General features: G+C 47.0%; 1 protein-coding gene across 1 annotated transcript; it reads right to left on the minus strand.

Annotated features, from left to right (window-relative positions):
- On the minus strand, positions 1-25,191 carry UBE2D2 (ubiquitin conjugating enzyme E2 D2). The gene is made up of 7 exons (XM_083871947.1): positions 24,910-25,191; positions 16,155-16,218; positions 12,567-12,598; positions 12,398-12,475; positions 12,204-12,309; positions 2,425-2,518; positions 1-889 (listed from the first exon to the last, which is right to left on the minus strand). Exons 1-7 carry the CDS (start codon positions 24,931-24,933, stop codon positions 844-846), a joined length of 444 nt encoding a protein of 147 aa, XP_083728073.1. The 5' UTR covers positions 24,934-25,191; the 3' UTR covers positions 1-843.
- Between the last annotated feature and the right edge of the window lie 959 nt (positions 25,192-26,150).

Genomic DNA, 26,150 nt, shown 5'->3' on the forward strand with positions numbered 1-26,150 from the left:
TTATATGTAATGACTGTAGTAATCAGTTTATTACACAGATTAATTCATTCTTGAACGTACAAGCTCCAGGGGAGCAGTTGGGTCTTTAAATACACACAAGTTTTCTGTCATATGGATTTTTTTTTTTTTTTACCCTTACATCCAGAAAGACCTAAGCAGTTAAAAAACTTAAGAAAAAATAAGAGCTATTAGCTAGGTATTAACTGAGAAACCACATACAAACCAAAAAAAGTATGAAGGGAGGGAGAGAGTTGAAACAAATCAACATCACTTGATGCACTAATAGCTCCAATCCATTTAAATGGTGACCGGTTAAACTTAGACCTTAAACACAGGATGTGGGTACAGCTTCTCATTGGTCATAACATTTACCTAAGGTGTAGGTCCTTCAGAATAAAATGAATACAGAAACAGCTTCAAGTTCTTCACCTTGCTTTTCATAACTGTTATGAGTTTAAAAGGATTCCAGTTAAAATCCTTCATGGATCAGCAACACTGTCCCTAGAAAATCTGAAACGCACCAGAACTCTCCCCATTCCCATTTGATTTCCCAATTTAACTCAGCAAGGAATGCTTTTAGGCTCACAAAGTTATGACTGAAGAACCAGCTTTTCACACACACACTTCTCTGCTAGGAGTCAATGTTGGTACGGGGAAATACAGTATTTCTAGTTTGTTGTTCCAAGTATGTACAACACGCAGCACTGCTGTATCAGGTAAACATGTGCACAGGGGAAGATGAGGCGTGGGCTCATAGAAAGCAGTCAAATGGAAATCAAAAGGACTTTCTCTTTCAGAGTTCCCCTATCTTTATTTGTAGAGGTTATCCAATAATTTCTTTAATTACATCGCGTACTTCTGAGTCCATTCCCGAGCTATTCTGTTGTACCTGTATGTATAAAAAGAGGATTTACTTAACATGGCATCTGCACAGTATTTCAGCTCCAGCACTCTAGTCTACACATGGCATGAAATCACAGTACTATCACCAGTTTGTAAAATTTAAGAGCAAAATTAAACATTAAACAAACAGGGGAAACAAGAAAGCCCACAGTGCTTCATGGAAAAGAAATACCTGGTCCTATTTACAACAGGAATACAAGATCTTTGTGATTGGAGGCACAAAATGGAGCTAGAACAGGGCTGAGGGGAAAGGATTTTCAGGAAAGTTTTATCTGTGCTTCCCCCAGCCCCATCTGCTGTGTCCCTGGGGAAACTCTTACTGTAGGGTTTCACTTGGTTGTTCTGATAAACAGATTAACATGTTCCCTCATCTCCTGCTTCCCTACAAAGTTAACCTCAGTACCTGCTATCAAATCATCTGCTAAATCCCAACAGCCGTATTTCTTCCTACACATTTGGCTGTTTTGATGACTGTCAGGACACACTGATTTTGTCCATCATAACCTTTTTGTTCTGAAGGAACAATATAATTCAATTCCCAAGAAATCTGTAGCGTTTACACCCAAATACCCTTTACAGCCAGAGGAAGCTCAGGATACTTGTGTAAAACAAAGCAGTTGTGTGATTAGTTTCTCTCTGACAACAGAAGGCAAACTGTTCATGTTTTAGAGAATTTGTAGAGTAAGACACAGCCTGCAGTTTCCTACAGTTATGTACAGCAAGTTGGTTTGGTGTTGGAATTTGGTCTGTAGACAATGTTCTTTAGCTTAAACAATCTGACAATCCACTCATAACTAACTCTCTCCTTCATATCACTGCTCAGAGACTGCCCAAGGAGCAAATCTTTCTGTTTAAACCCAAAATTTATTTCCCCGTTTTCAGAAAAAATAGGAAGGAGTTCTGCACACTTAAAAATGCAGATAATCATTGTTGATTGTGTCTCCAAATAGGTGCTGCTGGTCTTGCAGCTCTCAAAACCAGGATGCATAAACTTCTCCAACACTGCTCCTCAAGTATGCAATGGAGGAAGCAAATTTCTGAACTATTTCCCCTTCCCTGATCAGATCTGGAAGGGAACAGTGAGGTAGGAAGTTGAACACTAAACTGTTCAAGTGCTTGTTAGCACTGAAATTTCTCTATACTTGCTTGAGAGTCCTCCTGCCCCACTTATACACTACTGGTTCTTCCCTTGTGTTGTTGAGTGAAGGTAAAACAGGGAGTTTTTATTATTTCTTTGTATGGCTCCAGATCCAGAGCTGCCATGGAATATTCTCCCTTGGAGTAACTTGCTCTCCCTCTGGTGGTTATATGGGATTAAAGCAGCTCAGACAGTGGCACTGTAAAGATCCCAGGGGAAAAAAAAAAAATCAAAAACAAAATCTCTAAGACCACCACAGAGCTTTGATTTGCCTTTTTTTCACTCTCACTCTTTTCCAAGAAGCAGTCCTCTCAGTTCCCCTTTACTGTGTAAGTGTGGATTCTGCCCTGTAAAATTCCATGGGGTTTGGCTTCCATACTCACTTTTCTCTATCTGTTTTGTAGATCCGTGCAATCTCAGGCACTAAAGGATCATCTGGATTGGGATCACACAACAGAGAACAGATGGACAAAAGTACTAAGGAGAGAAAAGAGACACTGAATTAGTTCCAGGACAGCTGAGGACACCTGCACCAGTCACCCCATGCACTTCCTTCCCCTCCAGCCAGCAGCATCAGCAGCTTTTATTTAAGTTTGCCAGGGAGCAAAAATCCCATGTAGTTCAGCTGAGTGACTTTGAACAAACTCCTTTTACCAGTGAACTCCACAACTTTTCACAAGCACAGTATCACAGTGAGTAGCCTCCTGGACAGGTCTATCCAGCAGCAGCTTTAAATCACCAGGCAGAAGTGTTCTGCCTGAGCCTGATACCTGAGAGTCTTCTAGGAAAACATCCTTGCTTTTGTACTCAAACTTCAATTGTTCCCTAAAGCAACCAGCTCACGGTTGGAAGACTTGGAGAAACATTAATCCAAAGTCAAAGAGCAGACAAGTCCAGCTGAAATGAAGGAGCCTCATGAGCAGGGGCACCTTCTCCCAGCACAGGTTGCTCCAAGCCCCATCCAACCTGGCCCTGAAGATCTGCTTAAAAATAAACTGGTCTTGCAGTGAATTAAGAGGCTTAATTATTTTCTAAGTATAAGGGAAGTTGAGATGGATTTAGTGTAGAACAGCATTCACAATGACCCAAGAGTGCCCAGCTCCTTGCGCTGCTATGGACCACAGACCCCTAGAACTGGAGTATTTCACTATAAATACACAGTGTATGTACCCCAGAAGGCACATCCCGCTGGGCAGAGTGACAACCCTCATCCATACAAGGAGCCAGGACACTGCTACAAAGCCACAAATAGCACATGGACATTCCTACACTCACTGCAGAGGAGAAGGGAAGAGAAGGCAGGAAGTTATAAGCAAAGCATATTGGGACAACACTACACCAGGCATGGCAGGGACATCTTGCCCCACTCCCAAAAATGCCAAACATTCCCTTCTCTCAGCCTGTTTGGATCAAGCAGTGCCACTCCATCTGTCCCTTCACCAATTGCAGCAAAGCAGTTGTCACAGTGCAGCCTCCAAGCAAGGTGCAGATGACAAGAGTGAGGAGTTTGAAGACACTAAACACGAATCTGCTCCAATTTCCATCACTTGCAGGAGGCAGAGCTATCTATGAAAAATGAAAGGAAACAGCCCATGTTTGCAGCCCATAAAAGCAACAAAGGAGTTAAGATAGGTTAAAACAGGGCCACAAAACAGAGATCACAGAATGGCTTGGGTTGGAAAGCCCTTGAAAGTCCATCTCATTCCACCTCCCTGCCATGGCAGGGACACCTTCCACTGTCCCAGGCTGCTCCAAGCCCTGTCCCACCTGGCTTTGGACACTTCCAGAGATGGGGCAGTCACAGCTTCTCTGGGGACCCTGTGCCAGGGCCTCACCACACTCCAGAGAGAAGGTGGAAACAGGTCTGATGGAAACAGGTTCAGGTTTTTTTCAAGTGGGACAAGAATGAAAGCTTCCCTTAGGTCTGAATTCCACAAGTTGCTCAGTGTTGTGAACAGCAAGAACCCATAAAGCCACTTAGTTCAGTCTTCCCACCTGTTTCTGTAGACACTTCACTAAGGAATTACCATCTCTCAGTTCAAAGCTTCTAAAACAAGTTTGGTAATAAACTAGTCTTGGTTTGGGTGAACATATTTCTGGTTCTAGAAAAACGAGCAAACCTCTTCTCCCTTTTCCCAGTTTTCCACAGTGCACTTGTGAGAGTTAAGAGCTTAATCATTCTCCACCATCAACTGACACAGGGACCATTTACTGAGCTCCCTCTCAGCTCAGAATGTGAAGGAGGTCTGCAGAAGCCACTGCTGCTCAACTGCTGTCCCTTAGCAAGGCAGCACAGATCCAGCACCAGTTCCTTCCCCCTCTATAAATCAAGTAAAGCCCGTGTTCGTTTTCAATGGGAACCTCTCTGCCATCTCCCACTGCTCCCAGGCAGTGCAGTTACAAAACAGCCATTTCTCCAGCCATTTTCCTGTAGCTCCTTTCTTTCTGTCTGTCAGACTCCACTGCTCTGGTCACTGAAGTTTCTTCAGCTGTAGGATGAGCAAGGCAGGTCAATCTGTCCCCTGCTTTCACCAGAAGACACAGGAAATCCAATCAAAAGTTTTCTGGTCAACTGTTGTAACTACTCCCTCAAGTTTTATCTTTTCACAGTCCTTTAAAAACCCAAGGACTTTGTTGAACACAATGGCTCAGCCTTCATCAGCAGAACCACACTGCAGGTCTGTCTACTGCTGTCTGCCCACCCTCACACCCCTTTTCCTAACACTCAGCAGTTCACTTTTCAGTATCACTCCAAAAACACTGAATAAAAGTAGACACAATCATTTGGCTTCAAGCTGCACTGTCACATTCAGCTGCTTTGATTTATTTTTCTAAGTCTTCATTATTCCAAACTATTCTCATTACACTCACTCTTGCTGGTGACTTCACATCACTCCCCTTTTTATCTGTACAGCCTCAGCAAAAAAAAAAAAAAAAAAAAAAAAAAAAAAAAAAAAAAAAAAAAAGGCATTTTTAACTAAACTGATTTAATTTTAATATCCTGCTGAACCCAGCTATTTGTCCAAAATCAATTCTGCAAGTTTCTCCTGAGGCTTTCCACTAGAACACTGCACATGCACATGTTTTAGACCAACATACAGAAAAACCTCTTGGAAAAGGCACCACCTCCAAGTTTTGAGTGTAAGGGTAAAGGGGAAGCAACCCTTACAAATGTCAGCTGTGCATCAGAGTTCTTTGATGCATCAGAGTAATAGTGAGTTAAACCAACACCATGGAATAAGAGACTCACCAGGCCACTTCCCTCTGAAATCAGTTATTACTGTAATGAATTCCACAGCAAAACCATGATATTTTCTAGTCAAATGACTACAGCATTACTATTAGACAATAAAAAGAAAATTCCTCCAAAATTTTGGAGCCACAGAATCAGGCTGAATAATTACACAAGGCAGGTAAGTGACACTTTACACTTGAACATTTTGCATGGCCATAGGCAAAGCATCATCAGCTTGGCAGCATCCCTTCAAGTCTCCCACTGGCAGGGATGTACCACAAGTGTGCACTCTTTGAATTTAGGTCTGGATTTTTCTCAGTAATAGCAAAATACATTTTACTTGCCATTGACTCTAGGGATTCATCCCTTGAAATAACTCTGTACAGAGTTATTTCTCATCGTATCACTCTTGGCTGTCAGAGCTGTCCAGCTACTAAGCAACTTAAACCACTGCCAGTTTAAAGCTCCTTTTCACTCCAAAATTGCTTTTGCTGTTTTATTTCACCAACCAGGCAACCTATTGACCTCCAACCCTTCAACTACACTCCCCATCTATCTCTGCAGACAACAGGTACAATTTACTCTTCAGTGTGCCTGCTGCTGCCATGGACTAGCAGACTGAGTACTCAACACCAAGGAGCCAGGAGAACCAAACTCATCAAGCACAAGGGCTGCTAACAAAGTGCTTCTAGAAAATGGGCTCAGCTTCCCCACAGAGCAAGGACAGAAATGCTTTCTCATCAGGCAGAATGATCACTGAACACTTAAGACTGCTTGACTAACATGCAAAATAAGGCCCACCAGTATAACACTGCACAACTGAGATCTAAGTTCCCACTGCAAGACTTTCCTTTACAAACCATATAACACTGAAATTCACAGGCAATCTTTCTCCAGGCAGCTCCTCTGTGCAATCATGCCACTGACAACTTGTCAACAAGACCAGCTCCAGTTCCCCACTGCACCATCCACCTCAGTAGCTGTGAGGTGGATGACAAGCTCTGCTCTGCTCTGACACCACCAAGGTCAGCCCACCACCCTCAGTGGGCAACTGCACCTTCCTGCTTGTGCCCCACCTCAGGGTGAGCAGATGTAGATGCAAATTCCACATGTAAATTCCTGGGTTTCCTCCCCTATGAAGCAGCTCAGCCACTAGTCAGGACAATCCATGTCAGCTCTCCACAGGTCCTTCCAGCACTAGCCAAATGAGTAGTGCAGAACGCAATTTAACGCCCATGTGGCTACTAGAATATCCAAATTTGTGTTAAAGGTGTGTTAAAGCTCCTGGAACTCAGAGGTGAAGGGACTCTTAAAAGCAGCTGATCCTCATCTTCCAAAACACAAAGCCCAAATCATTCACTTTGTCTGCAAAGCCTGACTGGTCTAATATAGATCACTCCAGCTACCCCTTTGACACAGGGTACCAACCACTACAGATCCTGCTGTGTAAGTCTAGCTGGAATTCCAAACAAACTTGCTCCAGTAAAGCATTCATCCATGGGGCACTTCAGAGTAAGGAAAAGCAGCTGAGGAGCCATGGAAACTCCTGCTGAATTCACAGAAGGGAGAGAAATGGCACTTATTTTTCCAAGGTAATGAACTATCCAGAAGAAACAGCTGGTGTGTTCTGATCCAACTGCTGTTTGGTGCAGTTACTGCTCTCCAAAGAGGAGCCAATTTAGAATCCACTTAGGAGTAAAGTTCCATCTCTAAGCAGGCACAGAGACTGCACCAACAAAATGCGTTACAGTATCAAGAAGGTGCTGAGGTGGTTGCTCTGCATGCCAGACTGCCAGGACAGCAGGGTTGACACTCAGCTCTCCATCCTGGCATCAGAGTGCCAGGACCACCTGATAATGGAAAAGCTCATGAGGTGACAGACAGCAGTTGGATAAAACAGGGAAGCATCAATACCTGGCCACCATGAGTCCACATCAGTGGCAGCAGCCCACCCCACCTGCTCTGTCCTGGGTGAATGACAAGCACTTGACAAGGTGCCAGGGCTTTCCACAGAAAGAGATTTGTCACCTCCTGGGGACCAGGCCATGGGCTCTGGCACACAGTGCTGTGCTTCTGGTCCAGCCCAGTTTCTGAGTATGAGAGTAACCATTTGTCAGCTCAGGTTAAACTGAGCCTGGTATGCTGGGAGACACCTCTGCCAGCAGAAATGGGAGCTTTGGACATGTAATTCTGCTGAGGAATTCTTAATTCTGTTCTGAAAGCTTTATCCAGTTGTCCTGCTTCTCTCACCAGAGAGGGTTCTTTTGTTTATCATCAGCCTGGCAGCCTCCATCCACAGCAAGATTCACTGCTACTTCCATCTCTATTCCTCAAAATCAGGAAAAAAACTGACTCCTGTAAGAAATAGTCTCCTACAGTGTCACTGTTTTGAGTTTCAGGTCCCAAACTTGAGATGTACAGTTGTCAAAGCTTTGTCAGTACTGACAGATGTTAAACTTGCAGCATTAAACACTGGAAACGCCACAGACCAACAGGTTCAAATGCCTGGCTCCTGACTATGAACAGGCAAGATGCATCCAAATAAATGAAAGGAACTCCAGCCTCTGCACAAGTTAAATCCTATTTCTTAACCACAACCCCATTTCCAACTCCTCCAGCCGTCTTCCCCAGCTCTACATGAAGTGTACCTTTAAATCTGAGCAGTTTAAACTTCTGGCTTCAAAGCAACTTGCATTCCTGCTAAGTCAGTTCAACAATTTCTGGTGACAAAAGAAGAAAAGTTAAGTGCTGCCCAGCGCATCACAGACTGATTGAGGTTGGAAGGGATCTCTGGAGATCATCTTGTCTGGAGCAGAGCCACCTAAGACAGGTTGTCCATGACAATGTCCAGGGGCTTTGGAGTATCTCTAAGGTGGGATAGCCCACAACCTCCCAACACAACCTGTGCTGGTGCTCAGCATCCTCACAGTAAAGCTACATCATCAAGTGTTTCCTGCTGTTCAGAGACCCTCCTGGGCTTCAGTTCAGGCCCACTGCCTCTTGTCCTGTCACTGGGCACCATTGAGAAGAGTCTGGCTGTCATCTCCACAGACACTGGTAAGATCCCCCTGAACCTCCTCTTCTGCAGGCTGAACAGTCCCAGCTCCCAGTCTGTCCTCATGAGGGGAGATGCTCCAGTCCCTCCATGGCATTCCTGGCCTTTCACTGAGCTCTCTCCAGCACATCCACACTTTCCTGGTCTGGAGAGCCCACACTGACACACGTTTCAGACACAGCTTCATCAGCACCCAACAGAGGGAAAGGATCACAGCCCTGCTGGCACCACTCCTACCAGCACAGCCTTCTCTGGAGCAAGGGCAGCTCCTGGGAAGCTGCACAAGTGGCTCAATTACAGTTGTGAGAGCTGGAACATAAAAATGGGCATTTCTCTCAGAACTCCAACTCAGCACAGCTGGAGAGACTGACCCATGCTCTGTGATAAAGCCAGCCCCAGGTATGTGTGTAAATGTTACAATGGGCAAACTAAAAGCCAAGTAATCAGAAACCAAATTCCCAATTTTGAAAACAGCACTGTGAATGTTCAGTTCAATCTCTTGGTACTATTACTTCCAGCAAGTCTTAGTGAAGTGATTCATGAAGAGCAACATCACAGAAAATCCTCACTGCAGCAGGCATGGAAGTCTGGACAGTGGGAGCTGAAGTCTTGCACGAATAAGGCTGAGCTTACTCACTGCCCCTCCCAGGCAGGGCCCTCCAGCACAGTCACACAGACTCCATCATTTATTTGTTACAAAACATGAGGAGAAGTGGGACAAGGCAGTAGATTAGTCCAACCTTTAATGCAGAAGTGCTTTACTTGAGGATTAACTCTTGCACAGCCACTTGCCAAATTCAAAAGAAAGAGTGTTTTCCTCCCCAAAATGGCTGAGAATAGCTGCAATAATGTTAAAACACTTCATTCTCCTGTTTCAGGCAACAGGGATTCTTATTTATGCAGACTTGTTGATAATGTCTTCCATTTAAGCCTACACATTCTGCTTAAGCCTTGGAGTTCAAATTACCCACCACGGTGTGGTTAAGACTGTATTTTGAGATTATTTATACTCCAGTATGTATTCTTGAAGGAACACTGAGTTCAGAATTACTAATATAAGCAAGTCTGCTGTTGTACTGAGACAGTCACTGCTGTTCTCCCAAGATTTAACTGTTTTAACAATTGTAGGACAAAACCCCCAAATGCCAATCACCTCTATCATAGCCACAATCACTTTATTAAATTGCTTACAGAGGGCTGGCTCCAGAGTGTGAGGAGCCAAGACCCCGACCACCACCACTGAACAGGAATGATTAAGTAGCACTGACATGATTTTTTAGTCTTTCCACCAAGAAGTGGCACTTTTAACCCAAAGGAAGTCACTGCAGACCCTTTTCCCTCTCTCCTTGAAGGTTAAGGTGGAAAACATCTTCATGTACCACACATTAACTGCAAGCGTAACAGTGAGCTGCTGACAGTGCTGCCTCCCATCTGCCTCAGGAGGAAGCTGTGCATGATAAGCTCTTTCCTACAAGGACTGTTTCTACTCTTCCCAGATTTCTCAATCAGTAGGAAGTACATTTTTTCATAGCTGTGCTCTAAAGTTATCTGCTTACAGATTTTAAATTCAAACAGCCTGCTCTCCATAGCATCCAATTTAAAGGGTGGAACAATTTAGGAAATACTCTAAGAAACCTACACTGCAAATAAAAAACTGCTGCTTTGGAAGAGGTGTGCGCTTATTGCTGAATGTTTTAAGTCTTATTATTCACCCTAAATTATCTAATCCAACCATTTTTGCTGCTAACAATACCTTCATTCTTTGAAAAGGCTGATCAGTTACTAAAAAGCTGAAACACCCCTGAAGTCTTTCTAATCTGACTGAACACAAGATTTCAACAATTTCAACCCCAAAAGATTCAGCAGCCTTTGTGGACTTTATTTCCATTTGTTCAAGATGGGAACACTTCCCTCAGGTATCAGCTCTTTGCTTCTGAAGCTGAAGTCTGACTTTTGACAGGGCATCCCTGTGATTCTCACAAAAGTACTCCGATAAAGTCACCTCTAAGAGTTTGTTTGTTTTTTTAAAAAATTGCTTCAGTAAATGTAGCACAAGGGAGCTGGGACAAGGTTTTCTCCCAGGTTAGAGCTGTGAGGATGTTGTGCTGAGTGCAGCAGAGTGTGGGCATTCAGCTGAACTGTTCAGCAACGAAGTGATCAGCAGCACAGAGTCCCCCAAACCCAGGAGGGAGAGGGGCACTGGGAGGGGCAGGTGGTACAGAACAGCCACCCTGATCCCAGGGCTTATTCCAGCTGAGTCACAAGGATATGGTTTGAAAAGGGTAAGAAAAAGAGTCCAAAGCACAACACAGAGGGAGATGGAGATGTTAAAGCATATTGCAAATGTATTTGGGCAGTAAAATTAACACTAGGATGTATTTTCTGAGTGATTAAAGCTGACAGCCACTAATAGGCAGTTCACTGCCACCCTGGACCAACCTCTTAAATTCCTGCCCCATCTTCTCCCAATTGTCCTAATTCCAGTCTATCATCCAGTACTTTCAATCGTGCTGTCTATCACCCCACCACCCATATGGTCACTTCAGGCTCCCTATAACAATACAGCATATTTTCCAGCTAAGCAGCACTCAAATCAAACCAGAACAGACATCAGTGCTTGGGGCTAATTTGGTGCTTCTAAAAGCAGCCAGTACTGACTGAGAGCACTTGTAAGGAAACTCCAGCAACCTGACAATCATTTTTTCCTCATTGACACCTTTTTTTCAGTTCTTTCAAGACTTTGAGCCTTGTGCCCAAGCAGATTCACTTCTGACAAGAGACAAGGAGATGCTGTTTTGCCTTTCAATCTGCTTCTGCAAATGCCTTTAGCTGGACAGAGAAGGTGGGAACTTCTGTGGGTTCAGGGAAAGGCAGACACTGATGATGTCCAAGGGATGTACCAGGATCACCTGTCTGAACCAGAAAGTGCCCTGAACATCACACGTAGTTGGAGAGAAGGACAGGCAACAGGAGAGCCTCAGAGCAGGGACACTGTGAAGGACAATGTAATCAATGTGACAACTGCAGCATTTGATTACAAGGACAGTGTGAAGCTACAGAACAGAAGGGTCAAGACATGATCACGCACAGGGCAGACTCCAAATATTCCTAAATAGCCATGGCTAGACTTACAAACTTGATTCATAGTTTTAAATCTACAGTTTCAATAGAAAAAAAAAAAAAAAAAAAAAAATCCAGCCTGTGTCTTCTTTCAAGATGTTTAAAGTCTCCTATTTGTATTAAATATGAATTCTGCTTCACCAGGCAAAGGCTATATTCCAGTGCCTCACAAGCTAACACAGTTCACAGGGACTAAGATGCTATTAGCTAATTATTTTAGATTGTTCAAGCTAGGCAAGTTCTAAACCATGTTCCAGTAGTCCACACCATTGGACGTTCTGCTAAAAAATTACCAACTTGGAGTTCTGATGCTGCCTTGAAAAAGAAATGCTTTTAAATATGACAAAGAATTAGCAATTGCACTGTTTTTTAAAAGCCACAGCTGTTCTCTTACATATTTTACTCTAGGTGTATCTTGAACATTAAATTCTTCCATTGTAACATACTAGGTTATATTTTATATACATTAATATATATTTTTAGTTAAAGTGTTCTGAGGTGAGGTGGCAGAAGAATGTACTCAGTGTAGTATCTGATCCACTGGCAAAGCTGAGGAGTGTCCCTATGGCCAGAGGGAAGCTGGATGTCCTGAGCACCCCACACTCAGGAATTGGCTCCAAGCTCCACGGAGAGTCCCAGGACAGAAGCAGTGACCACAGAAATGGTGGATTCCGGCAGGAATGCAGCAGTTTTTACATCCCAAATCAGTAGTTCATTTTAGCAGAGTAAAATGAAATAAGCATTGGAGGTACCTTTTGAAATAGTTAGTGCTGGGGACCACTGTGATCGTAGAATATCAAGACAAATGCTGCCATTACTGTTAATATTTGGATGATAGATTCTTGTTGTAAATGCAACCTGCAGAAGAAGGAAAATTTCAGTGTAGGCTCACAAATATACATCACACCACATGGTAACGGACAGATTTATGGCAGAAGCCACTCACCTTAGGTGGTTTGAAGGGATAATCTGTTGGGAAGTGAATTGTCAAGAAAAATACTCCACCTTGATAGGGACTGTCGTTCTGTTAATGAAAAAGAATCATTGCAGCTTGAGGAGCTACTACAAGACCACCAGTCATAAAAAGCCATGAACATCAATTTTCTCATACTTACTGGTCCCATTATTGTAGCTTGCCAATGGAACACTGAAAAAGAGAGAGATTTACTTCAGTTTGGAGAAGCTCAAGTAATGATCTACTTTCTTCCAGACAAAGCAGCACAGAAAAGAAAAGTCTATTTTAAAAACAAAGCCTTTGGAAAGGCCGCAGGGAAGCGAGCCAAGGAATTAAAGAGAGACAGAGCAAAGCACTCGATACTCTGCAGGCCTCACTCCAGGGCTGCTGTACCACACATGTGCCCTGCAAAAAAATCCCATTACACTAAAAATCCACAGAGTTCTAGGCTACTTTCCAGACTCAAAATTGTGAGTTTAAACTTAGTAATTTCTAATGAATCAGCAGCCATGACTGCCCTCTTTGAACCAGCTACAGCAAAGGTGCAGCATGAACTCACTCACACCTGCTCTCCTACTCAGACCTGTGACACATAGAGGGGAAGCCCAAGCTCTGTGTAAACCACACATACAGAGGTGACCTAAGCCAGTGGTGTCCTCACAATATTTAAGCTTGATCTCCATAGAGGCCTCAAGATTTCATTAAAGCAGCAGGAAGAACTGTCCTAAGAGAATGCAGGAACCACAGCCTGCCCCATACTTGGAGCAGGATGTCCCAGGACACATTTCAGGTTAAATGGACAGAAGTTCATCCTCACTTGTATGCATCTGCCCAAGAGAACTTTCACCTGGTAACACAGAGGGTTTGTGAAGAATGTTGCTGTGCTGGAAAGGAAAACTGTCAAAGCTGATAGTCTGTAGGAGGCACACTGGGGAGTTCTCAGTGTTCCTGCACCTCCACAGGCTCCAGTGCCTCTGCAAAGAACACCAGCCTAGGAAATTATTTGTGAATTAAGACTGTAGAAGCTTCCCTCAGCATGGATGTCACCTACACAGCACCTTCAGGGCTAGGGAGTTGTAGATGACTCCAGTTGTTTCAAGGGAAGTCTTCAAGACAGGAGATGAAGCCACCTGGAAGTGTCTGTGCCTCACTGGCACCTGGTGTCCACAGCTGTCAGGACTACCTGTGCCAAAAGCAGGAGTGGTACTACCTGTTCTCATCTAGCATGAGCAGTTTTTAATTACACATGGCACAGGCATTACAACTCAGAATGATCTCATACAAGGAAGGAGGAAAAAAGCAGAGTGGGAGCAGCCCTGGAAGGCCAGTGGAAAAGAGTGTTGGGTTGGAATAGGTTTGTTTTAATCTACTCCTACATTTCTACAGGAATGTGTAACTTCAGCACTGCTGAGTAGCAGTGAAATGATTCAGAAAGATCTTAGCAGCTCATTTTTTCCTTTCAGAAAGGATACTTGAGATTAGAGCTCTCAGCTCTAACAGAGATAGAGGCTTTCACTACTTAAATATTCACTCAAAAGCCTGGCTTTGAGAAACTCTACATCCAGTGCTCAGCTAGGAAACCAAGACAGCAGCTCACGCGTAGTATTCACCCATCTTCAAGGGGTTCAGACAGTTTCCCAGGAGTTCCCTGTCACCTGAAGCAGGACAGGGAGAAACCTGGAGGAGAGGACAAAGGGACAGCAGAAATCCCACAGGCGATTGTAGCAAATTACAAGAAAACCAGTAAAAATCTCACAGATCCTGATGAGATTGTGATTGCTCTGCAGAGGCACCACTGAAAAAAGAACCTCAAATAACCAACAATTCCCTTAAATCCAACCAAACTCCTTAAATAAAAACATATCCACAGGCAATCTTAACTTTTTGAAAGCTAGAAGGGAGTTTTGTGTCTCCTCCCACTCAACTCCCACCCCAGACTTGGATGCTTGTTTAACCTAAGCTTTAAATCCTGGTAACATCCAGGACAAGTCTGATGAATGTAGAGATGGATTTGTCAGGCAGAGCTTATTCCAACAGATTCTTTCCTTTAAAATCACTCATACAGAGTTATTTACAAAGGCAGGGGACTGCTGGTTTTCAGTAGGTAAGCACAGGTACATGTTTGGAAAAGGCTAAGCCACTGGAAGCACATCAATGTCATCCAGTCCCCAGCACATCTCCAAAACACAAGCAAGAGGTGGGTGAAGAAAGCTAAAACTACATTGCCAAGAAAATCTCATTCCTATAGTTCACAGGGCAGGAATAGCCCTTTACTTTCTGAGGTTCATGAACTACAGGGATGAGAAGCTTATAGCTGGGGACAGTTTGTATCAGCTGGAATAGCCACAGGACAGCACTTTGCAAGCACAGCACGTCCTGAACTCTGGGAAATGTCGCTCTGACAAGGCAGCTGGAGCAAACCTGGAGCACAGGGACCTGGGAGAAGGCACCTTTCTGTTGCTGCCACTGCTATCCACTTACACACATCCAAATTGTGGCTCTCAACAACGAAAGTCTTTCATTAGAGGTCTTTCAGAAAGGTGGCACCAGGAGAACTGAATAGTACTTTAAAGCTTTCTGTACTCAGTAGTAGCTTTCCATTCTCAGCCTTCACCAACTTCTGTTATCACCTCCCCTGCCAGACAATCGTCATCACCTTTGATAAGGCTTTGGAAAACACAGAAGTAGTTTATCATGGCACAAATCACATTTGCTAATTTAAGGGAATAAAAGCCTCTGACTGGCTCTCCATCTTAGTCATTTCTCGTCTACGAAACTACAAAGCTCTTTGAAATACTATTTGGAAAGCAGAAATAGGTTGTGAAGTAACTACTGCTAAACAGCCTCACAATCAAGCTGGGCTTCCACTCATTTGAAAAAACTGCTGAAAAGGAACATTTCCACTAATTTCAGTATTTTCACCTCAGGTTCCAAGTGCCTTTTTTTTAATGTAGCCCTATATTTCTACTGGAATGTGTAACTTTCTATACACTTCAGCACTCTGCTGAGTAATTCAGAAACGACTCAGAAAGATCTTGGCAGCTTTTTTTTTTTTTTTTTTTTTTTTTTTTAGAAAGGATACCTGAGCTTAGAGCTCTCAGCAGAGAGAGGAGGGTTTCCCTGCTTCACTCTCTCCTCTCTCAGGAGCTGACATCACCTGTCAGACCACACTGCACAGCAAATTCAGAGCATGCTGTTTATGGGGCACTGCAGTCACAGCTTCCAAGGGTTCTCAAGGAGCCTTTTCTGCATGTCAGAGCTGCTACAGGAAAGAGCAACACCCCCAGTCACACCCCAGGTGAACAGACCTGCACAGGAAGGTCAAGAAAGTTGTGTGAGGCTGTCCCTTACACAGCACCTGGCAGGGCATGCTGATTTGAGTACAGTTTTCAGACACCATGTATAGTTTAGATATCTGAGTTCAGAAGGCTGTGGGCAGCTGGTTTGACCACAGATCTGCTGAGGTTTTCTAACACCATCCCCCAGGAGAATTCCAGAACAGTTAATTTAAAAGGTGTAATTTAAGATGTGCATTGAGTTGCCCCATCGATAGAGTGGGAATAACACCACTAACACACAAGGAAGGTGTAAGAGATATAGAACAGCAGCAAATGGAACATCAGGAGGGGGAGTATTATCTAGCACTCTAGAAGAAACAGAAGGATTCTCCTTGCTGAGGAGCTGGACGTGCCATTTCAGAAGGAAAAAGGTGGGAGAGGGCAGGTGCTTGCTGAGAGCAGATACTTACTGTCATCCCCGACAGGCCCTGCTGAACACTGTGCTGGAGGATCACGTGCCAGGTCGTTCAACTCCTAAAAAACAGGACGAGTTTGTTTCACTTCATTTCAAAAACAACCATGTCATTGCTCAAAGGCTGCTTGGGGCACTCTGGCAGCACCACAGAACTAATAACCAGGACTCTGCAAAGTAAAGTTGCATCTTAAACCCAGGAGACACATCTGGCACAGGCCTGAGTGACCTGTCCAGGCTCCAGAGCCCTGAGTCACAGCAATCCTCACGTCACAGGGGTTGTCAGGGCTGCCTGCACTGGTCCCAAGCCCTACCAAGGTATTGTATCTTCTACCAGCCCTGGGTCACAGAGAGATAAGATGGCCTCAATCCAACAACTCTCAGTATCAGCCTTATTTTACTCCCTCAATTGTAACAGTTCCAGTGCTGCTCCAGCTACAGTGATCCAGTTTATCACCTCCACAGCCAGCCTGCAGCACACACAGCTCCCATAACCTGGGGCTGATTCACCTCCACATGCACACAACATCAGTGACCATGGGTGGATTGGAAAAAAACACAAGGCTTTCCATAGCTACAGACCTCACTGAAACCCCCTCACACTTTCCAGTGGCTGTGTCAGTCAAGTTTTCCTCTGAAAAAATCCTATTATGAGTCTGAACAGGCTGAGTAACCCACAGTACACCTGAACTATACTATTTTGCTTCAACTTGAAGCAAAATTTCAGCACAGTTCAGAGAGTTACTGTTACCAGTAATTCACATCAGCCATTTGCTCAGGAAGTGAATGTCTGCTGGGAAGTGCAAGTAGAGCAAAACTTTAAAGTCAAACTTTACCTGCTCCATTTCTGGCTCAGTCACTGACCTGCTTTGCATGACGGGCCTGAACATATTACCATTTTCCTGTGTGAACTCAGTCTAGAAAGCTGAACACACACCAGATAAGGATTACAACTATTATCTATTGCTCAGGAAACACTCCCATGCTGTCCCTGGTCCATTGTGTGTTCAGCTTTTCACCTCCCAGAACAGTCCAAACTGGAATCTCCACACCAGGCTTTTGGCAGACAAAACATTTAAGTAAAATGATTAAGACAAGCTGATTGCAGGAATGGAAGAAATTTGCCATTTAATGGCCTTTTGTTATTTACAAGCAGTGATTAAGCTCTTGAACAGATGATCTCTGGGAGTTCCAGCTTCTACTTCCCAGGAACTGGGAGGCCACCACTAACCAAGCCTACAAGTCATAAATGCTGCCCCACATCAAACACGTACATCTCTGGACTCCCCCCTCTGGATGCAGTGCCCCAGAAAACTTCACAGGCCCTGACACACACACCAGTTTGAGTTTTGCCCTCTGCAGCTTCCAGAGAGCCCTGCTGGAAGCCTCCTTGACTTGACACCAGACTATGGAAGCTTTTCTAGTGCTCCTGCTGGGCTGTTTCCACTTGGTGTTGAGCAGGGACATGAGCAGGAACAGACACTGAGCTTGCAGCACCTGCTGAAGAGCCTTCTCCCTCCTGGAGGTGGAGGGAGCCTCTCCACGTGTCCTCCGAGGGCACAAAGCCCTTTGTTCAACACCCTGAACCACCAGGGCAGCACAGCAACATGCAGAAACCTACACACGCCTTCCTCGGGGCACTCTAGTCATGCCTATAAAGGATGAAATGAGTCTACATCAACAGGTATAAAAACTTTAAAATAGCAGTGTATCTACTCTTTCTAAAGGTGTATGGAGTACAATCCACTTCCAAACAGTATTGGACTCTGATTTTCTGGAAAAAACTATTTAGTGTTACTGTATTCAAAACCCCAAACACACAACTAAAAAAAAAAACAAACAAACAAACAAAAAAAACCCCCAAAAACTCCTGACCACTTCTCATCCCATTTTATGCATCAATACTATACATCCACAAGACTCAGAGGGTACAACTGTAAGAATCCATGTTTCCCATGCATATCCACAACCTACCATGGATGATATTTATGAACACACAACATGCACCTTCCCTGCCATAAAAGGGAAATAGTTACAAACATGAGCTTGGGCACACATTCTACCCATTAGTAGAACACACAGCTCCAGAGCCGCCCTGACACTTCCCCTACATCCCACTGCCCCAATGCACCAACCACTTCAGCAAACTGCACATAACAGAGGGACCACAGGGTAACTCCTCAACAGACAACAGAGGCAGCAGTGAAGTTCAGGTAATAGCAGTTTCTCATCAAAATACTATTTCATTCTTTACATCTTCATTTCCAGGAAGATTTCTGAATTTTCTGAAGTCCTGGGTATTATCTCAGTACAAAGTGATGACTTACAACAACCACTTGTACCACTTGTCTCAGTGACAAGGTGGCATTTCAGGTCCTGCTACATAAATTCAGAGAGTGAAACATCACAGATTAAAAGGTCTATGTAAAAACCACTGTGTAAGTTCCTTGTGCTTAAACAAGTATTGCACCAACTCTCAACTCAAGCCCCTGCAGCACAAAACTTCCCAAATTTCGTAGAAGAGCTTGGAGAACAAGTTCAGCTCCTCCCCTTCACCCCTCCAGACTCCTCTGGAGTGCAGGCACCAGCTGCTTCTGCCTCCAGGAGAGTCAAACACACCCCTGGATTTCCTGGCAGGGCAGGGATAAGCCCTTTAACGTGCCATGCCATTCCCTTCCAGCTCTAAGACTCCCACTACACCTGCAGAGCCAAGTTTAGGAACAGGAAAGGAGCACACATGGCTGCATCTACCCAGGTATGCAGAGAGGAGCACCCAGAGCTGCTGCACAGAGCCAGGCACCTGTCCAGAGGCTGCTCTGCCTTCTGCAGGCTCCTGTGCACTTCCTGAGGTACCACGAGCACCACACCAGACCCAGCAAGGTCGTGGCTTCCAGTTGCTGCTGAGGGATTCTGAGAACCAGCTGGTTTCTGTAGCTCAGAACAAATTACTCTGGAGTTCCCATAAAACTGGAATTCATAACACATGGAGGATTCAGTTACAGTTTGGTGTCATCTACAAACCTGAATGTATTGGATCCTAACCTGCAAGGTCCACTGTTTTACCCTGTGGAAGATCCAGGAAGTCTTGCTGGTCCATGATCAAGACTGACCTTGACCACACTGATATTAAGCCAAAACCTGAAGAAAGCCACAGCAGTTTCCACTCCAGACAGTTTTTGATCCTTAAGCACATACAGGTTTTGCTTCAGGAATTTACAAGCAGCCTTTAGATCAAGTTCCAGTTTGAGTTACTCAGCTCCCAGGGCTGCCTCACCCTGAGCTGGCTTTCCAGCTGAAGGCATCTTACAGAATTTGAAGTTTCTGCCATGTCCCCTAAGCAGAATACCCCTGGGGCTGGGCCCACTGCTGTGGATCCTACCATTAACCTGACCCATCTCACAACTCTTAGTGAGTCCCTTAGCAAAAATGAGGAAGTGGAAGCACGCCACACAACAAGGTTCAAGGTGTCTTGCCTAAAGGCCAAGTTGAACAAAACTACTACCATTAAATCCACAAAGGAGATTTCCTAAAAGCTCAAAAATCTCACAAGAAACTGACATTTAGGCTCCAAAACCCAATTTAACTGTGGTCTTAAATTCTCAACCAAACCTCACTCAGGGGTTCCAGGAAAGCATTTTAAGGGAGATGGAATGTGCTTATACCACAGATTCCCCAACTGTGCTTCCCCAGTCATGAAAGGCATCAGCTGCCAGCAAGGCCTGGAGGCTCCCAGGTGAACCAGTGCCACCAGCCTCGCTCAGCCCCACGCCACCCTCATCTTGTTCTACTGCCCAGAAGCTGCTACACTGCCTTTAGAACACACCTCAATGCAGGCATCCACAAACTGTACAAGAAGCTTTAAAAAAACTAACAAACACAAACGGTTTAAGTCTTGTAAGTTTAACCCTGCACATGTTTTGAGTTATAATTATTAACTCCAAAGACATTTGTTAGTGAAGTTCCAATTTACTCCTCTAGATAACAAATCCCTCCCCAGTCTAACACACTCCTGGTAAAACCTGCTCTGGCCAAAAGATAAGACTAGTTTTAAGGATTAAGTTAATGCTAATACAGCCTTCAGTAAGAATAACCAGCATATCTGGCAACATCAATAAGCCAATCAGGCAAGTAAAAAGCCAGCACACTTTACAGTCAGCTCCAGCAATTTTACTAAGCCTTGGCACACAGCAGAGCTCCTCAAATCCACTCCAACACACTATACGTATTCCTCTGGATTACCCAAAGTCCCCTTAGCTTGAACTCCATGGGCTTTCCACTCTGTTCCAGTCTGAGCTGCTTTCACACCGTACTTTACTAAGAGACCACATTAGCTTGATTATAAATCTAATTTCTGCCTCAGGTTGCTGCTGTAAGTGAAATAAGCTTTTCATCTGCCTTTAGCAAATTTACTTGCCTGAAGCCCCTGAACCCTTCAGCAACAGGCAGTGTAGGGAGATGTTACAAAATCCTGACTTATGTAACCAAAAAGGAACTCGTAGTCACTTTAGCCATGAATTGCTCCCAGCTCCCAACAGAGTAAAGCCAAGCAATGGCGAATGAGGGCCAAAGTCGAATTGATCACACCCTGCCTCACCTCAGGACCACGCCACAGAGGAGCTGCAAGCTCCCTGCGCAGGGCCAACAGGGCAGGAGGGTGGGAAGAGCCTGGGAACCTTCCCTGGGCCAGCAGCATCTCCCTGCCAGGTGCCAGAGCCTGTATCCAGAGGCATTTCCCTCAGCTCTGCTCTCCACCTGCCCAGCAGCACTGGGCAGGAGGCAGTGTCACACATGCACCAAGATCAGGGCAGCAATTCCCTACAGTGTCCCACCCACAGGACTGCCTTCCAGAGTATCTGCCACTCTAATGCTGTCACCACAATTAACAGAAACATTTCAATCCTTTCCTTTCGACAAAAACTGCTTTCACAATGCTTGAAGTCACTCAGATCCCCCAACTCTGACTCCTCACAAGACTCTGCAAAGGTCAGAAGGCGAATGAACAGCATGAGAAGTCACACAGCGATAACCAAAGCACATGTTATAAACAAGCTCTGATGTAACTGTCACCTTTCCTTTTTATTTTTTTTTCCAAAGCCTGAACAGGAAGAAGACCAAAGCAATGTGTAACTTCCTCCTGGTGTAGACTGTGAGTACCCAAACACCCCTGTAGCTGAGAGAAGCTGCAGCAGTGTCTCTGAGCACGAGCTCACGCACAGATGGGCCGTGCTGGCAGCTCTGTGCGCAGCGAGGGGCCAGCGGAAGGACCCGGCTGCTCCACAGAACTGGCAGCACAGAAATAACAACACCAGCTCTGCCCAGCACAGGTACCACAGAGACAGCTCTGACCACCAGCGCTGCTCTGCACCCTCGTCCTCACACATCCCACCCATGGGCACTGCTTCTCTTGGCAGCAGTGATGCCTAAGCATCTCTGGACTGCAGGACTAGAGCAAGTACCACCAGCCTCTTCCACAGCGCCACTGTGGAATTCACTTTAGCTCCCCATTTTTTGGGCCTGTGCATTACAAGCAGTAGTAATCCCCAATTCCTCTGCTACAGAAAGTGTTTCACTTGAGCAGGGCTCAAGCACAGCTGCTGCTTTCCCTTCCCCCTCAGCCGCCAATCACACAGGGGAACCCGTGGAAGACAATGAGCTAACCTTTTCCTTGCTTTCCCATTCAAAGAACTCCAAACGGTGCCCTAGTTATCCAGTTATAGGTATTGCATTCCCTAAAGATAAGCAACACAGATGGGGATGTGGCTGAATCCAAAGGATTTTGGCTTAAACCTTAAAATGGAAGGCCCTCCTGTACATCCCTCCCATCCTGCCCTTGGATTGCTTCACACTGCTTTTCTTTTCTTATAAAACACATCTAGAATAAAATAGATCATTTTTTACACATATATAAAAATACCAAATCAATTACTATACCCCAGTGTTACCCCCAAGGACTCTGGCTGGCAGTATTGCTTACACCCCAAACACTTCTCACAAGGAAAGATTGTAAGTTTCAGCCCCGTGATCCAATAAAAGCACCTAAACAAGGATGTGGAGCCGCGCTGCCCGAAATACTGTGGTGAGTAACACAGGCAGCAATCTGAGAGCAGGTCTCACCCAGCCTGAGCTCTTCTGGAGCATCTGCTCAGAGAACAGCTGCTGCTGTGTGCACACATGTTACCCCAGCTCGAGCCTCTGCACAATCCCAAGAGCAACTGTGCCACCAGTGACACACTGGACAGACTCTGCAGGTTCTGTGCCACCTCACAACAAGGGCTCGCTGCTTTTTCTGCCCCTCTCCCGGCCCAGCCCAGTTCAACACACAAGAGGCCATTTCAGGTAACACTGTATCAAACCTTCACTCTTGGGATTTTCTCCTTTCCAAGTTCTCAGCCCTGTGTTATCCGAGGACACAAAAATTTTGACAAAAACCTCATAGAAAGCCTTTGTGATTCAGTAAAAACCTCAACTGCCAAGAGCAAGAGCCAGTGGCCAGACTGAGCCCTGCACACTGATATACCATGACTGATAACACCCTTAAAAAAAGCCAAAGCAGCAGTTTTCTCTCCCATCATGTCTCTGTGCTCCACTCCAGTGGGATTATTCCTACTCAATCCACATTCTGCAGCTTCTGCTCCTGCCACAAGCTGCAGCAGCAAAGGTCAGAAACTGGCTGTCCCCTCATTATCCTGACAGGGACGGCCACTACACACTCCCAGAGACCAGAACAACCCTGAGATGATGATAGGAGCGCTCTCCACGGGTTTAAAATAGCCAGAGCGTAAACAGCCAGCCATGATTACTGAAGCAGTTACGCTCAGACACCCACAGCAACTCACTCAGTGCTCCTTCCAGCCTGTAGCTTCACACCCATCCAACTTTCAAAGCATCTGGGCTGCTACAACAGGCAGATTTATTTCCCTCCCCGTACACTGTTTTGTGGAAACGCTGCCTCCAGCCCCACCACCTCCCTCTCCTCCACAGCCACCACACTCCCTCCAGTGAAACTCTCCTTGCAGAGCTCACACAAAACTGCTTTGGTGATGCTCTTGCTACTTCCCAAGGCTTTGAAGGCTCTCACACCCCTACACAGTCCCCATTATCTCTCAGGATTCTTTATTCTTGAAAAGCACCATGAAGAGTCGGTCCACAAGCACCCAACGTTAACAAAGACTCCACACATCCAGCTTTTCTCCTGCCACAAACCAGCCTGGAAACACAAGTGCTCTCAGAGTGTTGACTCCTGACACTCAGCACGCACTAAACTACAGCCAAGCAGCTTTCCTGAGATACCTGACACAAGATTCACCTTCCCCATGACAGCCCTGCACTTCCTGTGTGTGCCCAGCCCCCCATAGCCACATTTACCCTATTGATCATCCACTGCTGTGTCTCCCAGGCCTATGGACCCACTGCCCAGGAGTAAAGAGCTCTTCCAAAGCATCTGTGAGCCCACAGACACTGTGGAAGAGTCCTCACAATGCCCTGAGGACCACTAAAGTAAGGGACAGAACACTGCGGAGAACTAAGACTCAGCTGGAACACAACTTCCTTATGTAACTCACTACCAGATCCACAGCTGGAAAATCCAACAGTCTAAAACCATACTCCAAATACCTCCCTTCCCAGGGCTACCCATTCCACAAGCATAAGTAAGGCTTCAAGTTCTCTTCCATTTTCTTCTCCACCTGAGCTTTAACCTGATCAGTAGGACACATGAAGCTTCACAAAGCCTCCAAGGTAACCTACAACCAAAGCAGAGATGTTAACACAGACCCAACACTACAAACAAAACCAAACAGGGCTACAGAGTGAGCTATGAGGTAGTGGGTTTACAGCTGGTTCTAGATAAAAAATAATTTACACAGCAATCGAGAGAAGAAACACTATGGGAGGGCCGTTTCCTACACCTAAACCTTGTACAGATTCCAAACTGACAGCTACACGTTTTATAGGGAAAAGGACACAAATTCCCTGCCTGAGTCACCAAGGTAAACCAAGTGGACTGCAATTACCGTCGAGGGTTTTTCCCCTGGTAAAAGACACTAATGATCAAGCAAACACTGTCCTAAGACGGCAATGGACTGGGCAGCAGTGTTTTTCCAAAAGGCCGGGACATGGAGCACGGCGCAGCTCCCGCTCCGGGAGAAGGCAAGCTCATAGCTTTCCCTACGAGCCTGCGGGATGACTCAGGCTGTAGAACAGCGCTGGCTCCATTAAAAGAGCAAACCACACTACGGTGTGACAGGTTTACTGCGCTCAGCTGCCCGATCCCTGTCGCTGCTGGAGGAGGTAGAGGAGCCCCTGGACACGGGGCTCCGAGACGAGCCACGCCGGAACTTCCAGCGCGGGCCACGCTGCGCTCCTCGGGGCGCCTTCCCCCGGCCGGGCCGAGCCCCCGCCGAGCCGCAGCAGCAGCCGGGGCCGCCGCCACCCCCGGCCCGGCCCCGCCGCCGGCGCCCCCTCGCGGCCCTGGCCCGGCCCCGGGGGCCACGTTGCTCCGGAGGGGCCCGGCCGCGGAGCAGCCCCGCGGGCAGGCCCGGCCCGGCCCTCCTCGAACAAAGCGGCCGCGGCCCCCGGGAGCGGCCCCTGCGCTGCCGCCCGGCCCGAGCCCCGCGGGGGGGAACCCGGGCGGGCCCGGCCCGGCCCGGCCTGCCCGCCCCCCCCACTGCAGGCCCGGGGCCGGGCCGGGTTATATAAGGCGAGGGGGCCGGGGGGAGCGGGGCCGTGCGGGGCCGGGCCGGCTCGGCCCTTACCTTGTGGATTCTCTTCAGCGCCATTGTGTGCGCGAGGCGGCGGCAGGAGGGGCGCGGGCGGAGGGAGGGGGCGGCCCGCGGGACTATTTGCGAGGGGAGGGGGGAAGGAGGAGGAGCGCGGAGGTGGCGGCTGCGCGGGGAGGGGACGGGGAGGGACAAAGCGAGCGGAAGGGCGGGAGGGGACCGGGGCCCCCCGGGGCGGCGGGGCCGGGGCCTGGCCGGTGTCGGGCGGTGGCGGCCGCGGGCTCAGCGCTGCCGCAGCTCCTCCGTTCCCTCCGCCGCCGCCGCTTTATGCGCTGCCTCCGCGCCGCCCGCAGCGGATCACTCCGCCTCGCCGCCGCCGCCGCTGCCTCCGGGCACCGTTCCGGTTCCCAGGGCGAAGGCACCGCCGTGGCGAGGAGGGGAGAGGGAAGGGAGAGGCCGGGGTGGGAGCGGCGGGAGGAGGAGGAGGAGCGGGAGGGGGGGTGGGGCGGGGAGCCGCGGGGACTATTTTGTCGTGCGGAGCCGGCGTGCAGAACTCTCCAGAAGGGGGAGGGGGAGCGCGCGGAAGGATACGGCGGCGGCGTGAGAGCGCGCGCGCGCGCGCGAGGTGACCGCCGCGGCGCGTGACGCCAGAGCGCGTTCTCTCGCGAGAAGACGGGACGGGAAGAAGTCCCGGCCGGGGCGGGCGGAGACCCCGCCAGCCTCGGCCCCGGCGGGATTTCTCCACCCCCAGCCCCATGTGGAGCTGCCGCACTCCTCACCCCCCGAGGTGAAGGCTGGTCGGCCCTGAGGCCCTGTCCCGGGCAAGCCGGGAGCGCACTTGGCTCAGGCAGAGCCCTCTTGGAACACTTGAGTGGCCGCAGGGGAAACTGGCTTGTCCTGGTGGAGCCTGTGGCGGCTGCTCCTGGCCCTGGGAGCCACAATTCACGTTAAATGGCACTGAAAGCACCGCTGGAGACACTGTCTCCCTGCTCCTTCCCGCTGCCCATGTGCCCAGGTGGGGCTGAGGGTCCCTGGTGCTGCCTCTGGGCCGCGGTGGGCTCTTGTCAGGCTGACTTTGCTGCAGGACTTTAGCAGACTGCAAGACTTTAGTCTTGCTTCTGCAAGACTTAAGCATTTTTGTAGGCTGTAGCACAGGGTGTATTTTGAATTAATTTCTTCTCCCTCCACATTTGTTATGGAGAAAATAAACCACAATTTCATAAAAATGGTGAGGTTTTTTTGGTTGGTTTTTCCCCAACTACTTTGGCTCATTTTGT

This window comes from Zosterops lateralis (assembly GCF_965231275.1).
Source record: "Zosterops lateralis genome assembly, chromosome: 14".
NCBI lineage: Eukaryota > Metazoa > Chordata > Aves > Passeriformes > Zosteropidae > Zosterops > Zosterops lateralis.